Raw genomic sequence first — 20,118 nt, forward strand, 5'->3', positions numbered from 1 at the left:
CCAAAAATTGTTTGACAAAATATGATTACATATGGCAACGTTAACTGTTTGCACAGATGATGCTTGCAGTGACAGGAATCTTTCATTAAAACACAATATTCTCTGTTCCAAACCAAAGAGACTCACAGCGCAGATGAAATTTTATAATAAATATGTATTAATGCTATAAACACTATTTGTAACACAGTATAGAGAGATCTCTTGAAAAAAGTACACTGAAAACACAGTTTACTCTGCAATATTATTTATTATACAAGTAAAATAATATTCTATAAAACCACCATCAAATTCCAGACATTTTTGCATACTCCTTTCTACAAAAATAATGATTAAAAGATTTAGGAAATATGCATGCAAGATTTAAGCATTAAATCCCCACAAACTTACTTTAATGACCAAAATTTTTAAAAAGTGAAACTCAGATCAATGCATTATCAAGGAATGATTCAAATTATTTCAGATAAAAAGAGAAACAGAATCTCTCATATGTGGCTTTATAATACTCAGAGTTAATATATGAAATAACCTTCACTACTGTATTTAAGTATGCTTTGAATTTAAAACGTAGAACATTTTATCCCAAAATAAGTAATTTTACATATTTCAGCAATTTACCAAATGGGAAATATAAGTTACTGGTTTTACATGTAAGATACTGATTTTAAAATCCTTAATTTTAAGAAAACATTATAAAGTGACAGTTCATGGAAAGGATTTTTTGTTGCACTGTAGTAGAAAAAGCAATGTTTATATACATATGGATGTAAAACATTACAAAGCTCTTAAAAAATGTTATATATTTTGACATTCATTTATTATTAAAAATTTTAGGCATATTGAAAACTACAGCTATACAATGTGACATTATATACAGCAAATGAAATAACAAATGATGAAAACCAAGTACATAAACAACAAAAAGTTAAAAATGAATCCATCTATCATAAGACAACAATTCACTATGTAACAATATTTTCACAGTGGTTCTCAACAAGAGAGGATTTTCATATTTTCAGGAGGGATGAGGTAAACTCTTTATTTGTAAGTATTTAGTCCATGAATATAAAAAATTACTGTTATTCATGTTTTGATACTTATCAACATTTTCTATACCTTTTTCGTAATTTAATTTTTGAAAATATTAAAAAATAATCAAAATTGAAATAAATTTACATATTTTTTTCCAAGTTTGAGAAAGGAGGGTTAAGGTCTAGCAACATTCAAAGGGATGCATGGAGCAAAAAAGGTTGAGAACCACTGCTTTAACACTTCAAAGGCCCTCAAATTGTTATGCCTTTTATGAATCTTAAGGCTGATACTGTTCATGGCCAAGTAATGGGTTTATGTTTCTTCTTTGGTGGTTCTTGTGAAGTAGAATTCTAGATTTAAAAAAAAAAAATCAAGTACATTTAAATTAGAAAACAGAAGACAACATATGCTTGAAATAAACATAAAAGAATATATATTACAGTTGACTCTTTATGTACATTTGAAATAGGAAGGTCATTTTATGCACTTTTCAATATATCTAATGAAAAATACAAGGGCAATCCCCAAAAAAAAGGTCTCCTATTTTTTGGGGACGTAGAGAAAGTTTTAATACGGTTGTTGGCAACACTGTTGTGAGTGGTGCCTTCTCCGCTAACACATAAGCACGCAGGCACTTCGCTCGGATGCTCAGTCTTGGCTTGGCAGCCATTTGAAATGGACCTCCCGATAAACGTTACCGCCAAGTGCGAAGTGCGCGCAGTTATTCGATTTTTTAACGCAAAAGTCATTAAACCGGTTGAAATTCATCGCCTATTGACAGAAGTGTATGGACAATCATGCATGGATGTCAAAAACGTTCGCAAGTGGTGTAGAGAGTTTACAGCCGGTCGTACTGAAATTCATGACGAAGAAAGGAGCGGGAGGCCGTCAAGTGCCGACAGGACAATCGCGAAAGTTGAGGAACTCATGCGTAAAGATCGGAAAATAACTCTGGATGCTCTTTGCATTTTGCTTCCTGAGGTTTCCAGAAGCACCATCCACAGGATTTTAACGGAAAAATTGCAATATCGGAAGGTGTGTGCAGGATGGGTGCCGCATATGCTGACAGATCACACACGGCAACGGATTGATTCTTCCCGCAAATTTCTTCGCCGCTATGGAGATGAAAAGGACAACTTCTGGGACTCGATTGTCACAGGTGACGAAACCTGGGCATTCCACTTTACACCTGAGACAAAACAACAGTCACGCGAGTGGCGGCATCCCTCTTTGTCCAAGCCACGAAAATTCAAGCAAACACAATCTGCCGGTAAAGTCATGGCAACTGTGTTTTGGGACAGGACGGGGGTACTGTTGGTCGACTTTCTGCCTGCTAGGACAACAGTCAACGCTGACAGGTACTGTGAAACACTAAAGAAACTCAGAAGGGCAATTCAGAACCAGAGAAGAGGGATGTTGAGCAAGGGTGTAAGCATTATCCACGATAACAGTGAAAGATGAGGTACAACGCTTCCTGAAGGACATGGCGGCAAGCTGGTATGACATGGGCATTGTAAAACTGCCCCAGTGTCTACAAAAATACATCGACCGAAATGGCGATTATGTTGGAAAATAAAGCATTCTTCAATCTTTAAAGTGATGTAGCAATTATAGAAAATAAACGGTTCTTTGTATATCTAAAAATATAGGAGACCCTTTTTTTAGGGATTGCCTTCGTATTTAGAAGGTTTAATAAGTTTTAGAAACAAATATGCCACAACGGTAATATACATACAGATATTAGACTATTTTTATCATTCACTACCGTAAGATAAGTAAAATGTATTTTTAAAAGTTTAAATTAATGAAAACAAAGGTACACAACATTTACTTTCTAAGTGTACAAAATTAGTTGCAGCTCAAAAAACAAAAACAAATATAAAAATATAGCATTAAATTATAGTTAAATAAAATGAACAATACATGCTTCTTGCAAAAGACATAAAGGGGAGAAATGAGCAATTATATGCCACAAGAGATGAAAGTACCACCTGTAGTAGCAGGTGTTATAAAAGTTGATTCTTCTCTTAAGAAGCAGATATTACAGATAGAAATTGTAACATTAATTGATAAAACCTTGATGCCTTATTATTTAAATATGGAATACACTAATACGCATTTCATTTTTAAATGAGCAGACATAACCAAAAATACTGCCCATGATGCACCACAAGGTTAGACTTCTATTTTACCCACAAGAAGAGGTAGATAAATACAAACATCTTAGAATTTGAAACTGGACCTAACAACATGACAATCAATATCAATAACCACTTACTGAAACAGAGTAGCATGAAATGAATATTACAACCCAGATCTGAAATCACTCACAGGGTTGCCACTCAAACAGGAGAATGAAATTCCCTGACTTTTCCAGGTTTTCCAGGTATGTTTCAAGAAAATTCCAGTTTATCCGCGTAATGTACGTTGGCTGTGCTAAGAGGTAAATTAATTACGGTATTACTTGTACTGTGTAGCAAATTCACTTAATTATTCAATAAATCCCAGAGGACATTTATTCTTAATTATTCTTGGTACACTTTGTTTGATAATTTTGTTTACTTTTCCGCTTAAAAAACTTAATAAAATTTAAGATATATACATTGGATAACAACTGTACGTTTTATTTAATTAGTACTCATGATCATCCCCAGTTCAACACGAGGCTAATCCGGTTCTTATAAATCACAACACAATGCTAAAAGTTAGGTTAGATTTTAGGTAAATTTAATTTGTGTGAGGTGTATTCTTAAAAGGCAGCTTAACACTTGAAAACACAAATATTATTATAATAGGAGTTGTTTTCTCCACTGAAGATTGAGATTAGAATCTGCCCAATCTGGAATAAAATAAGGCTTTTTTTGCAGACATTTTGCAACTAAATGAAAGAAAGAAATCTATTTAATGATATTTTTTTACTAAATTGAGGTATTTTATATTTATTTCGCAGCATACATAAGGAAAAATATGTGCATTAAATTTCATGATGGTATGTCATCATACTGCTAGAATTAATTTCAGGATTATGCCAGAGAAAATTTCCTGAAATTTGGAAATATTTACTAATGATAAATAAATTTAGAGGGAAGAAGCAACATTAAATGATATGAATAACAGAAAAATAAAGATAATTACTTAAAAATTTAATTAGAATAATCAATGATATTTTAGCGAATATAGTTATATTACATGGTTATCCTAGATGATTGATTACTATTTTTTTATTTTACTGCAACATGACAAGGTATTTATTAAAAAGAAAAGAAAAGAAAAAAGATTTTGCGGTAAAATCCTAGTATACGATATGGCCTTCGGATGCTTTTGAAAATTGTCGCCAAGAACAAAATGACCCGTTTACTGCTCATCATCATGTCGCCAAATCCCGCTGTACCATACATGGAGATTATTCTAACCAAAGAACGTCTATGTAAAAAGCGGAGGGAAAATTTGCCAAGGGATTTGGCGACGGAACCTGGCAGCTAGAATTTCCCTCTCTGCGATGTGTACAGCAAATTGAGAAACACGTGTTAAGAAGAAAAGTTCTTAGACAAAAAGAAAACTACGAAAATCCGTTTTTAAATTATTGCAAAAAATCCAAGAAGAAACGTTTTATCAAAGAACGTTTTTTCTTGGATTTCTTGGAACTTCTAGAAAGAATGAGGCAGTAGTTCGACTCCAGCACATTAAAGAATTGCAGGAACTGAGGGAACAAACAAAATCTACAGTGTCTACTAAAAACAGGCAAAACAGACTGAATAGCTACATCTTCATTCAGTAATATGCCTAGACAAACCAGCTGGCACTTGAAAAAAGAGGCAGGTAAAGAAATGCACCAAAAAGGAACATGCTTCACAGAAATTAAGAAAAACAGCAAAGAGAAGAGACTTGCTAACACTTCTGACAATGAAATTTTTAGTAACAGTAACTGTTATGAATCACTTATGGACAATGATGGAAATGCTGACCATATGGAGGTTTCCAAGACAGGATTGCCTCCAGCTAAACTCAATAAGATACTACTCATATACTTACAGCCATGGAAGTTAACTGGAAAATGCTACGAGCAGTTAACTGCAATTTGCAAAATAATAATAATAATAGCAGGTTAAAGGAGTGTAGAGTGAGGTACACACTATGATCTCACACACTTACCATGTGATTACCAAATATTTATAAAATACTGAACTTGGACAATTTACTCCAAAACTGATTCAAAGAGCCAATTCACTTCACTGAGGAAATAATGGGTAATTCTACTTAACAGAGTGGGAACATTTTTACAGTTCATGATTAGCTTTTAATGGAAGTATGCTAGGATTAGAAATGTGCTATTTGTTCCCAAACTGAATAACTTCACTGAATGAACATGTGATTCGTGGAGGGGGGGAGAGGAGAGCTGTTTTAGAGTTCATCAGAAAGCTCTTGTTGAAAGCATGCCAGGAAAGTACAATTCCCATTTTAGGGAAGAAATGACTATTTATCCTCTCATCTTAAAAGAAAGTTTAATTTTTATCATTTCCAAACATAACAAATTTTGTTGTTAGTTCTTTGCAGAAAGAAAGTTTCGGGGAATTTTAGAAATACAGTTGAAAGAAATTAGATCAGGCAGATGGTGTTTCACTGAGCTGATTCTTCTGATCCCACTGTTCATAGGATTCTTTTTGCTTCAACCTCATTAATTGTTCCTGGTCCTACTGCTTGATTTTTCTAAACATTTTACGCCATCCTCACTAACTTCTCTCGAGTCACACCTCGTTCCTGATCTTTTTTATTACTGTTACTATGCAGCAAGTAATTAGTTTGGTTTAGTTTTATTAGATTACGGCAAAGCACTTGAGGGCTATCTGCCTTAAGGGAGGGATGCCTTCATGGAGGACTTTCTATGGGAACTGGCTCATATACATGTTACACATGGGGAAAACCACGAAAATGCCCATGCAGCCAGCCCATTTGCGGGATTCGAACCTCGGACCAAACTACCAGTGTTCAGCAACGTTACCGTTTGGATGCTGGTGGGCCCGTGCAGCAAGTAATAGAACAACTGATTCAGTTCAGTGAGCAAACAGTTCTGATCTGATCCTATTAAAAAATGGTCTTGCTCATTTCTAATTGGACTTGGTTTCCACACTTTTTATCTCTCAAGCAACAAGACTACTAAAGTACTAAAATGCCTCAAAATTAAACGCAGTACTAAAGGCCTCAAAATTACATCAGAGTAGATTATCTACTAAATGAACAACTCCATACCAAAGACTCGTATCAATAAGGTCAAGCACTTCACTAGAATGAAAGACAATGTAATCCAACCGATACTGATCTGCTCTGTAGATCTTTGTAATGTCGAAGGTAAAGAAATCTAAAACATCACAAGACTATTTTACTTGAGAATTTCCGTTGAAAGTTTCAAATCTCATCCTGGGCTATGGTCGTACTCCCACTCTCAGAGATATGAACATACTCAAAGTGACTGTTACAATAAACCCCTGACGTGTGAGAAACTCGAAAGAACATTATTCCTATGAATGTAACTTAAATGAAAAAGCATTTTGCATAAAATGTAATGCAGGTTCTCACCCAGCACCATATAATGGATGTCCAAAGGATAAATTCAATAAAAAAACAAGGTTTCTGGCTCAGAATAGACATTTCTTCAAACTTTTCAGATGAACGATGGTGGAAAAGTTTCCATTCCTAATATTATTAATTGTACACAAAAGTCCTCAAGGGAAAGGAGATTTTCCAACCTCAAGCCCTTGTAGATTAATCAGAAAGATTCTACAGAAATTCATGCACTTAGCAAAGCAAGTTAAAACAGAGATGACCATAATTAACAAAATCAGAACTGTATCAGAAGCAGCAGCATTCTTCTAAAAGCTGAATGAAAAATAACAGATTAAGATCATTTCTATGGTTCAGAGAAAATTTTATGTAATAGAATACCTTCCTTAAGAACTTTTGCCCATGTGAGCAGTGCTTACTGTATTTAATCAAACACCATCAGAGAAAGACCATTTGGCATATCATGTTACAATACAGTCAAAGCCGCTTCCCTTGTGAAATTGGATAGAGGACTGGGACAGCAGAACAACCAGCAGTATTGCTACAACATACCTCAAAACTAGGGGTACTACAAACAAAAACTACTATTTTTATATAAAAGATCTGGTAAATGGATAGTTTATTTTTAAATACTTGATTTAAACACAAATTCTCAGCGACGCATGCTGCGCCATCATAACTAATTTCATTCTTGACAGAAAGTAAGCATAAATTTTAAAAAAAGGCACTTTATTTTTTATTATTCTTTCAAAAGCTTTTCATATTATTGTAAAAATTATACTTTTCTTCTATTTTCAGCTTCTTTCTGCCAATATCATTTATAAAATTGTGGATTTTGGATTCGGAAAAAATGCATTTTTTTTTAAACTACAAAAAAGTTTACACATCATAAAAAAATTCTGTGCACCATAAAAAATGTATTATACTTTAATCAATACATAGCAGGTTCAATAAAAATTATATATATATATATAACCCTATTAATTTCAACTGTGGCTTTTGCATGTTTCTAAATCTAGCATATGGATTCTACTAATGTGAAGTTTGGACAATCTTGAGTTTAGGTTTCTGTTACTCTTTTCATGTGCCATACGAAAAATTTTACATCTTTCACACGCACCAGTTTTCCTTTGTCTTCCAACTCATACACTGCATAAACCTATACATTAATGTAACATTTTTGTTTTCTTTACCTTAGCCTACAGAATAACTTACTAGCATCTGGTGCTTATTTTCTGGGACATGATGAACACATATATTGAAAATATCTTTGCCTTTAAATTAAAAATAATACAAGGGAAAAAGAAAGTCAGTAAATACAGGATCACTGAAATAAAATGCCAGATTTATATACAAATGCATTACTTCAAAACTATTAAATACACTGAAATTATATGCATGTAAAAACATGGTGATGCAGTTTTTGTGGCTGTGAGTGAGAAGTTTCAAAATATTTATAATTCAGCAGAGTGCATTATGGTACAATTTTTTTTATTATTATTTATTCTGCAGGAATGAATAAAAAATGCTGAGTGTCATAAATAATCTTCAGAATTTTTGGTAACGACTGCAGCAATCATCAAAATTGTAACAATAATTTAAAGGACTTGAAACAAGATCAAATAGTTTCAAGATCTACAGTGCATTAAATGAAGGTCAAAACTTACCTAGGTATAAAAGAAACTTCCGTGATTTCTAAATGTTTGAATAATTTTGACAGATTTAACAGGTTTGAAGAAATATATTTTCTCAAACATAACATTTTTTATTAAAAAATTATAAATTAGTGCAAATTAACTGAAAGAGGCATTCTCTTTCAGTTAATCTGCACTTATATAAAAAATATGTTACAAACATTTTAAAAGTTATGATATTTCTTAATGGTTTACCTCAATATTCACAGTGACATCTTTATTTCTAATAAAGACATTTCTCTGAATTTTGGGTTTAGTATATACAGTCTTATTTCTAGGCACAGACACAATAGACTGCTCACTATTTTTGCTATCAGGATTAGTTTCTTTAATTTGACTCTTATTCTCTGGCTTTTTGTAAAAATTCCCCCATTTCCTTTGAATGTTTGAACCAGAAGCACCAGTAGCTGATTTTCTAAAAGAAAATAACATAAAAAAAAACACATTGTAAATGGTACTATGTATAAATATACACTATAAATTATTATTTTAGCCTTCTCACCAGTAAACTAATGATTACACACAAATGATAGCCAAACCTTCACGTGAGAAGCATAGCAAAATTAAATGATTTTGCTTAAATCATGATGGTAGATAATCAGTCACAAAACTTTCAAGACTTGTAAAGCACATGGAATGCTCTTTATGGTCATCTGCATTTCATATGTTTAAACAATACACCAAGATAAGAAAAACACATAAGTTCTGAAATATTGATTTCTTTCTATATTTTGTCACCCTACATGTCAAAAATCTTGTCTAGTATCCTATTTAATAATAAGAACACTGGTGAAAGTTACCAATAATATTAATTCTAATAAGATTATAATAAGAGTAATGCAACAGTAAAACATGATTTTAACTCAAATTACTGGAACACTACATATTAAAAATGCAGCAGGCTATAAAAGTTAACAAGCATGGTATGTATAGTATATGGAGTAGCAAAAAATAATAAACTACTGGGATATAGTAGCATATTTAAAAAAAACTAGAGTTGTTCAAAGAAATTAAATTTCAAATAGTCTGAATATGCATATTTACAAATGTATTCAAAAGGTGAAATTATGAGGGCATGAATTTAGAATCTTGGTTTTCTTAAAAAGTGTAAATAATTATCCAGAACAGGTATTCTCAACTGCCACTGAACCACAGAAAAATTCGACTGGTTCTCAGAGATTTTTACTGTTTGCATTAAAATTTTTTTCCTATTCAAATAATAACATTTTGTACCATATTTTTTACATTAATGTCATAATTTTACAATCTAGTATCCATAATTTCATCTTTCAAAGTTGGCAACACTGAATTGTGCTCACATTTGTCACTTGTTGTCTCACACTTTCTTTTAACTGGGCGAATAACTCACAGCAGAGAAAGGGTTGCAATAACTCTATTATGCAGAAAAGTAAATAGCATCCAGTTGCATATGAAGCAGTGGCCAAATGATACCACTGCAGATAATATTTAGAGTAATCTTCTCTGTAGAGCTCTTTGCTTCCTCAAGTCCGCACTTATGCTCTTTTTTAAAGCTGGTGTATTTATGATATTGAGCTATTCAGACATTAGTTTTGTATACTGGATATTTCAGTCGGCACTAAATTGTAGAATATGTATTAATCAGTGAATAGTTAACTAGGCAGTTATATAGGCACTAAGAAAAAATTAATTTTTTTTAGGATTAAATTATTATTTAACAGTCTAATACTCTTATAGCGAAAGTTATTTCTTGTTTTGTTTCAGTTTATTCTTAAAATGTCATTAAAATTTCCATGCACAGCGTGCAGACAGTTACTTGAATGACGATTTGTTAATTATGAAGAAAGTCAGTCAGCTATGCATAATATTTCAGTAGGATTTAGATTTATTAGATTATGCCAAAGCACACTACGGCTATCTGCTTAAGGGGGTTGGGATTCCTTTGTGGAGTACATTCTCAGGAACTGGTTCATATGCACATTAATACTTTAGGAAAATCACGAAAATCCTCCTGCAGCTTTTTTTTTTTTTTTTTTTTTTTTTTTTTTTTTTTTTTGTTTTGTTGTTGTTTTTTAGAAATAATGCATACTTGCAGTGAACATTCTTGGTGACTATTTCCCTCCAAGACGAACAGTGTTTTTGAGAATAATAAACATTGGTTTTTAATCATTACGAAAGTTCACTACATTCTCTCAAGATTAAACAGATATGGAATTTTGAGTAGTCCCTTTAAATAGGATTGCTTACATTTACTTTTAGATTTAGACATTTCTTATTTAGCACTTTAAAAGTATTATTTAATTTTTCATATACATTTTATTCGAAAATTTTGTAGTTACTTGTTGAACTTACAGTGGTCAACTTTCTAAGACAATTTTGAATGTTTTCTTCGGTATTTCTTAATTTTCAGAATATCTTAAATTATGCTCGCCAAAAATCTGTAGCGAAATTAAAATTAATATTTCTGAGTGAGATTCTATTGTGTAGCCATTCTTTGCCTAGCAACTTTGAAGCGACTAAGTTTTCTTGTAGATTTTTAATTAAAGATAAAATTTAGTGAAATAAAAACTTAATCGAATTTCCTTTATATAGATTTCAAGGATAAAAACTGTACATATTTTATATTGTCTTTTCTTTTCACTGACTGAAACGTTTCAAGTACAATTTCTTTTTGTATTTATATGACAAACTGTTTGGAATAAGAAAATATAACATTTTTATGAATCATATGAATACATATTTATGAATCATATATGCTTTAGAAACATATGATTTTGAATATCAATCGTAATTAAATTTTAAAATCCGGGTTCGCTTCGTGCATGATTTTTTTTAATTAAAGTATCCAGAAAGAAATTGTTTAAAAAAATGAAAGTATTTAGTGCGTCTAGGCATTAAACTATTGGAAAAAGATATCTTGAAAGAATGCATGTTAAGTTTCATAGTTTACGTTTTAAATACAACAAATTTATCTTTTTGTTTTAATAATTTTACAAATCTTATTGTTTTTTTTTAATCTGTAATTAACTGTAGGTTTAGTTTCTCAGTTCACAATAATAAGCAAAGATATACTGTGAAATAGCTAAGTCAATGAGAGGTGTGTTATTAGGTAAATGTAGAATTCAGTTTATCTATGTGCACCACTGTAAACAACAACTATACTAATTGCTTATCTGGATTTCTTTACCTCAACGTTAAACATTTTCTTCCTCTTACACTCCACAGGGAGGGGAAAAAAGCTTCTCTATCTCTTTTCCCAGCCATAAAAACTCTACTACGATGTTCATTATTGCATCTGCATTTAACAAAAAGAACAAAATGTTGCATATAAGTTTATAACTTCATGGAGTTACCCATTTTTTATACTTCGATATGTGTTCTTTTTAATATTCACGTAAGGCTTAATTAGCATGTTGGCTATGATTCATACTTTATACTTTTATAAAATCGAATCACATGCTTTTTTGAGTGCTGGACTGCTCAAAAACTTTTTTTCGTTTTATTGTTAAAATATGACTAATTTTTATATAAAGTGTAGTGGTGATGGTGCGTGTTAAGAGGACTACATATAGTCCTTATTAGTTTTGTATATTGTCCATATTTACTAGTCCTTATTATATTACATATTATAGTAATGCATTTTAGTAATATTTACGAATTCGCATTGATACTGTGACACAATCATTTTGCTTCTTGAAGGCAACTTTTGCAATAAACTTCGAATGTTCCAGTTTCATCATAAAATGAATTGATACGAAAAATATGATTTAAATTTTGTGCTCTAATTTTGCATTAAACTGGACCAAAATTTTTGGGAAATCCTCTTGTTATTGAAAACTAATACATATATAAAAGTAGAAAATAGTAGTTTCTCTAAATTGTTTTGAATTTCTTTTAAATGTATGTCAAATGCTTCTAGGATTAATATATTCCTAATTGTAATGGGTAAGAATTGCAATAAAATTATAGCTCATAGGAAATGTAGAATTATAAAACAATCAGATAATTATGAATTTTCTCAACTGTATTCAGAATTCTTGCATCTTTTTCTTTAGCATTGAGTCATCTATGATTGTTTCACTAATGACCTAGCTAACTACAGTGTTATCAAATGAGTCTTACAAAAATGCATATTATGATGCTTCAAATCATTAAAACAATATAGATAATGGCTATCTGGTTACATCTCTGTGTAAGGTTTTTCTGATTTGTATACAAAAATATTTGAGTTATATTTATTTTATTGACAAATGTTTAGAAAGCAGACGTAAAACTCTGATTGACATAAATGAATGTAGGTCTTTACATTTATGACTGAAAATAATGCTAGTTTCATAACTCCCTACAATTAAATATAATATGAATTTCTTGCATATCTATGAATTTTCAATTTGAAAGACACACAATTTGCATTTTTGATAGTCCAGTATCAATGAACACATAAATTCAGAAATTTTAATGAAGAAGATTTCTACTTTTTCTACAATATTCATTTAATTTATTTACAGTTATGTATAGAGTATGAGCTTAATTTCAGGAGAGGAGACTAGAAATGTTAACTTTTTGTTTACTCGTTTACCTGTTGTAAAAGTATCTGGAAGTGGCATTCAAAGGTAATTTGAAATTTTTACTTAACTTTAATATCTTCTACAATTTAAACAAAATGAAGTAATGTGGTATGCATTATAGAAGAAGATATGATTTTACTAAATAATTACAATATTATTTTTAAAAAAAACTGGTGTAAATATCTTATTTTTCTTTCATGTCTTTCTTTTTTTTTTTCATTAAATTACTAGACAAATTGCGTACTTTTGACCGATCTTACTAAAAAAGGTTTTGTTTCCTGGAGTAATCATCCAAATAATTTTAAAAATCATTTAAAATGTGAAAAAGGTTGGATAGGAGGTAGTCAGCTGAGGAGCATTTGATATTTTCGTTTGAAAAGTAAAAAAAATATATATCTTTTCTCATTTTAGATCTTTTTTTTTTTTTTTTTTTTTTTACACAAACCAACCTTATCTGATATAAAAAAAATAAAGCTTTTAAAACTACAGATCTCAATAAATTCAATCTCAGTGCAGATTTCAAAAGTTCATCTCTCGTGCATAAAAAATGCATTTTTATTTTAATTAAAAAGAATAAATATTTTACTTAAATAATAGTTTTACTTTTAATAAACATTAAGTTAAATTAAATTTAAATAATTCTCTTGCGCATTGATTTAAGTAATGAAATTTGAATTTAAAAAACATTCTCTATTTGTAAAAAGTAAATTAAAAGTTAATTAAATTTTAAATTATGAAATTTAATTGTAAACAAATGAATGATTAATTATTGCTGCGAACTAATCTGCAATATCATTTAAATTCTGAATACATGGATGATGAAACACGAATTGAATAATTGAAGAGTAGGTTTGGAGGCAACTTCCCTTGATAAGTTTGTCTCCTGCCTGCTCAACAATTATTCACTTATGCATTTTAAAATTTTTCTTACAATTAAAACATTTTTTGGAATTATATATTTATTCATGGATTTTGATACTTTCACATAATTTATATATGCTCTCAGAATTTAAATGATATTGTAGATTAGTTCGCAGCAATAATTAACCATTTATTTGAAATCGATATATTAATATATGAATATAATATATGAATCATATGCTGAAAAATTCTTTCCCTATGCTATTTACATAATCAAATGGTTTTTTTTACACTGAAATAAGTACTGGATATATACTGAAAAGTGTTTTTACATTCATATACTGAAAAAGTATTTCCTTATGCTATTTATATAGTGAAAAATGTTTCCTTATTGTGAAATAAATACTGAATGTATACTGAAATGTGTTTTATATTCTTCCCTAATGCTATTATGCTAACTTGTTAGTTTTGAAAGACTCTTTTTAACTTTCCCTCTATATTAATTTCCAAACTTAAGCTGAAACTTCGTTTGCAACATTTAACCACAGTATTTTATAAAAGAAGACTTCCATCATAAATCATCTATTTTATGAAGCAGTATAGAGATTGTTTGTTGAATTACATAATCACCTTGTATTAATGTTTATTTCTCAGATCAAATTATATCCAAAAGTGCATCCTGAAAAATTCGTTTACAATAGACTGTGTTATTTTCAGATTTTGCAGTGCGTCAGGAAATAATATTTTGAATCTATATTTTAATCAAAAGTTGCCATTCTTAATATTATATTACTTTTATTAAACACAGTGCTTTATAATCCACTCTTTTACTGTTTTTAAGTAATTATAAAAATTTATAGTTGTTATTGCAATGAAAAATATTTATGGCACCATTATAAAATTTAGCGTAGATATGTCAGCCTTGTTCAAAATTTGTAGCTTAAGAATAAACAATAATTTTACTTTCCTTCATTTCATAAAAAAGGTTATATCATGTCAAAACTTTGCAAATAATGTATCATCTATTAATGCAGTTATAAAAAATTAATTAAATAATAAATACTTCATTGTATACATTTAAAAAATTAGGAGCACGAGAAAACTGTAAACATAGCAGAAATTTCCGCCTAAGTTAGAACTAATATTTAATATTGCTTCATAAATGTTTTCAATTAAGCTATACATGGAAAACCATAAGCATATTTTGAGAATGTATTTTTGTAGCAAAAGACCGATGTTTATAGTCTTACCCGTTGCAGAAAAACATGAAACTCTCTAAAATACCTTTCATATTTATCAAATAAAACTACCATTTATATATCATTCTATATTTAGCAAATGAAAAACTGCTGTTAAGGATTTTTAACGTTAAATTTACATTACTGTCATATAATAAATTATTTTTAAAATTATGTTATATAATCAGTATTGATCAAAATTGAAATGACTAGGGATTTAAAAGCAAATTTCTTACCTCAGTTTTCAAATTTTCCCCCTTTTAAATATGCAGAAATACGCAATAAAATACCGTATTGTCTCAAAACATAATGGTGTCATATATGAAAAAGTTTTTTCTTTTAAGAATCTTTCAGAAAGACAAAAGGGGCTTACATATATAAGTATATAAGTTTTAAGGGCCACGTATATAAGTTTGATATATCAAATTAAGTTACAAGAAAAGCCATTAAAACTCTAATCTTATTAGCATTTGAGATAAAATTAAGTAAATATATCTCCCATTGCTTTACGAGTTAAAAAATACTCTTAAATGCATTCTTTAATATTAAGCTGCCTGATCAGGATGATTTCAGTAAGGAATAGAAATTGAAAATTTCATCTGATATGCATCCACAATGGTATTAAATTTACTGAATTTTATTAAAATATAGATAGCTTATTGAGCTAAAAATTTATCCACTGTAAACAAAGACTCTAAAGTAATTTTCTCACACAAACATGAATTAATGAAAAATGAAACGAAATAAAATTTTAATTGATAGGAATTTTTCAAAAATATCGTTACTGTTAATACCAAATCTCCAATAAATTTTAGCTTCGCATACCGTTTCAGTTAATAAATGATATTTAAACGAACAAGGCATCATCATTTGTCGTTCATAATTTCTCTGATGAAATAAAATTTGATTTATACTACCAAAGAGTGTATACCAAAGAGGCTTAAATAAAACACATTATACCAAAGAGGCTTAAATAAAACACATTATACCAAAGAGGCTTAAATAAAACACATTATATGGAGTAAAATATCATTCACATATATTCATGAAAGCTAGTATAATTGTAAATATCAACTATAAGAGCATAAAAGTTCGCCTAATATTTTTCCGAAAATATAATGTAATTACGACTCATGTTAAAGCTGTAGTAATAAAAACATGTATAATTATATCAGACATTAAACATCCTCATTAATTAATGTATAAAAAATTTACACCTGCAGTTGAAAATTGTAGGCTGTTCCCCTTAAATAGTCTAAAATAGGCCGATCATTATACTCATTTACAATCTTTTGAATTCTGAGAGATGTATCTCTGTAAACTTTTCTACTTACTGGTGGATGGTGACCTGCAATGTATTGTTCAATTTTTATAGAATTTAAATTTTGTTCCTTTTTTAAGCAATCAATAAATTTCCAGATTGTTGGATGGCATCCGTTCATAAGTTCGTTGAATTTGCGATGCCATCCTTCAACCACATTATTTGTCCTTGGAACTTTATCTTTTACAGCATCATAACAGTTCCAAAGAGGGATGTCAAACACTGGTCTGCGACGTTGTCCACGACGAGTAAATCTACCAATCCATGTGTCTTCAAAATAATTTATGATTGGCTGAATGATGTTCATATTATTTACAAAATAAGTAGATGATATTAATTTTTAAAATGCTTCAATGACATCTGAAGTAGAAACGAAAGCCAAAGCTGCAAGTTGAGAGATTTCCAAAACGAAATTCGGATCAGTTTCATATTTACATTGCAAACCTGCAGACTGAAGCTTTCTATACACACACTGACTTAAATTAAAAAAACATCCTCTCTGAATGATATTCGGAAAGGAATTTTTAAAGGCATTTATGGCAGCCTTTTCAAAATCAGTCATTACAGTTTTGGGCTGCAGATTCGGTTTCAAAGATTTTATCACCGTAAACACTCTATTGTATGTTTCTTCGCATTTGTTTGGCATTAATACATACACTGAAGGTATCACATTATCATATTTAACACCATGGATTGTATAAATCTGACTGAAAAGCGGTGGTGTTGCTTTAAAAGTTCCATCAGCAAACCAGTTCGGACATTCAGCCATGAAGTCCAGATTTCTGAGGGTCGAAAAAATTAGAATTCTGTCTGCACTCCACTGTCATACAGCAAAAATTTCTCTTCTTTTAGTGTTTTTGAAAACTTTTCTGGGATTACTAATTCTTCAAGACATCTAGGATTATGCAATGGCATTTCTCCGTGTCGAGCATATCTGATAATTTTTTTAATATTTTCCACTGGTGGTATATGCCCCGAAACAGCACAAGGAAGACCAATTGTACCAACTGCTGCTGAAGAATGTGTCGATTCTTGCGTTGTTACCGCACGCTCTTTAATTGAACTCATAATCTCTTTGGCTGTAATTTTGCCAGCATTTGGAGGATGCCCGTGAGATTTTTCAAGAATGATTTATCATCTTGAGTGTGAATTCACCCTTTACACTTACAGGTAAAATACTCTACACATTTCCAAATACTTTTCTCAGCACTAGCACGTTCAAAATTATAGATGTATCCTTTCAGCATAAGTCGTTTGCGGTTCTTTTGGCTGATGATATAGTGTAACGGCATGTTGGCTTCTCTGACAGAAAATGCAGTTAAGTTTCCGAGTTTCAGGTACAACTAAGACTTGGAGCATCAGACATACATTATTTACCTAATTGTCAAACAATGGTTTTCTCGAGACAGGAGCCACCTGTTTCCCCTTCAGGCTCAAATGACGTTTTACAGTTTGTTAAGTAAAAATAAACAGGTGTTCCATTATTGAACACAGTTAGTATATGATTATTAGTAGTTGAACACCAGGAAAATTTCTGTGAACTGAAAAATGTCAGCTAAGCAATTTATAATTTGATTTATTTTCAGTGTATCTGGAATCATTATTGCTAGTTTAAAACTAATGAGCAGTTTTTGTATATAGTGCTGGAACAGATTAAAAATTTAATAAAAAATCAAACTCGAGGTTCCTTTCAGGTAACGAATATTAGCATCTTTACTGAGAAAAGCTAGTAAACAGAGTTTTGAAATCGGAATAAATTATTTAATTATTTTAAAATGGTTCAAACCCAAAGAAAAAGATCTTTAAATCAAATATCAGATAGTAATTGAATCTTAAAATAATTAGACTGAAATTTTATGATAAAAAATTAGAAGTAAAATGAAGATAGAAAGAGAGATGAGTCTAGTTAGAATAAAAATATCTGTGTAGAATTAAAATAAAAAGAGTAAAAAATACAGCAATCCAACATCCAAGTTTTAGTTATAGAGATGTCTTATATAAGCATATTATACTCTAAGTAAAGTGGTAAAAAGCCTTCCGTGTCATATTTTTTTGTACAACTGGTCTATTGTAATGATCTGAATGTTGAGTTTTATCAGAAGTACTTTATTAATTACGTATCTCAAGGTCTCTATCGATATTTATCCACGTATTGTCGAGCAGCGAGTACCAGATGCATGTAGATCACAGCCACTATCATACTATAACACTATAAGAAAACCATTTACTTGAGAAACTTAAAATTGAGTCTACCAGGAAAATCAGAAATGAGCTATGAGCTTTAAATCTAAAAGTCACTCTGCACGTTTTTTGACGCATTTTCATTTTTTATTGAATCTTTTTGTTTTTGTTTCACATTTAATTTTATATGAACAAACGTTTCGCAAAGCATTCGAATTTATAAATTATAATCTTTAATCTTACTGTAATCATGACCCCTATTACTGGTCGAATGGTTAAAATCGCTGAATGCTAGGAGTTTGAACGCAGTGCCATTTCAGGCAAAGAGGCTGGCTTCGTGGTTGGTATCGAGAAAGCCCTCATCGCAGGCATCCTTTTTCTAAGCTTGATAGCCTTTGTGTGCCTTGCCATATTTAAACAACCTAGCCTATTGTGTAAACATAGAAACATATGATAAGAGATTACACTCTTTATGGAAACGAAATGTACGTGTCGAAAGTGTGCAATTAAATTCTAGACATGTTGTTTACATAATGTAGTATGTAAATTGTGCAATGCGTTTATTTGCTAACAATTTTTATTTTTAGCGCATTTTTAAAAAGAATTTAAATACTTCTTACATAATAACAGGACCGAGACAATGATGAAGTGAAAGAAGTACTCAGCTAGAATAAATAACTCAAGACGGGAATTGCACGGGAAAAAAATAACATGAAAGACAGTGTTATTTAAACCTGAAAATTAATTAATATGCATTATTCTCTGTCCTGATAAATATTTTATGTAGGTTTTTTAGTAATTAAGTCTTTTTAAACAAAACACACAAGTTTTGTTTAATTAGGTTTTCTTATCATATGTGTGGAATTCAATCATTTAAGGTAATGTGGATTACCTCAGATAACAGGAAGTGCGGATAAATGGACAACTGTATTATTTCATAAAAAATTATCATTACGAAAATTTATTGCACACGGTACTGTTATTACGCAGTGTTATTACGCACGGTGTTAAAAAAATGTCCCTGAAAAATTATCCTGGAAAAAATGTTCCAGTAAACATGTTTCCAGAAAAAATTAAATGTTTCTAGAAAATGTATGGCTATTTTCTTATTTTTCCAAATCTTATAGCAAACTATTTAGTGTCATATCATAAATATCACCACAAGTTTATATAACTTTTAAAATTAATGAACATTATTTAGCTTTTACATAAGAAAGTTGCCTTACATTTAATGAAATATGTTATACAAATGTACTAAATGTGAAATATTCTATAAAAGATACTTAAAGTGAATAGAATTAATCATACGATTGTGTTATGTGGATAATCACATATAAATTTAAACTAGGTCTTTCGAACATTGTGCATTATCTTATCAATGTAGACGTTACGTCAATTATTTTTTTAACAGTTCGTCGTAAAGGCCAAATCATATTCCCAATTAGTAAAGCCGTATATCATACTCCTAGTTAATAATAATCCGTAAAATGATATTCCCAGTCCGTAAAGCTGTAGATGGTGTTTCTAGGCTGTAGATGTGAAATATATGATATTTTATTCTTTAAGGGGCTGTGTACAATTCTAAATTTTATTTTGTATAAATTTTTTTAAAGATTACATTTTAATTTAGAATTAAGATTAATTAGATAATTAAGATTACATTTTAATTTAGAATTAAGATTACATTT

At 30.3% G+C, this 20,118-nt stretch overlaps 1 protein-coding gene across 3 annotated transcripts in view; it reads right to left on the reverse strand.

Moving 5' to 3' along the window:
- Positions 1-227: 227 nt before the first annotated feature.
- The window catches only part of LOC118188760 (uncharacterized), a 44,219-nt gene continuing 24,328 nt past the window's right edge, over positions 228-20,118 (reverse strand). For 2 of the 3 annotated variants that reach the window (XM_085810020.1, XM_085810019.1), the window contains exons 5-6: positions 8,478-8,697; positions 228-1,379 (exon numbers count right to left, since the gene is read on the reverse strand). In XM_085810020.1, the coding sequence (XP_085666146.1) occupies positions 1,323-1,379; positions 8,478-8,697 (277 nt within the window). In that variant the 3' untranslated portion in view covers positions 228-1,322. The remainder of the gene's footprint in view (positions 1,380-8,477; positions 8,698-20,118) is intronic. The other variant, XM_085810021.1, reaches the window with a different exon arrangement.

The sequence above is a fragment of the Stegodyphus dumicola genome, chromosome X2 (genome assembly GCF_044657685.1).
Source record: "Stegodyphus dumicola isolate Sdum_Otavi_A_Nest chromosome X2, ASM4465768v1".
NCBI classification, from domain to species: Eukaryota; Metazoa; Arthropoda; class Arachnida; order Araneae; family Eresidae; genus Stegodyphus; species Stegodyphus dumicola.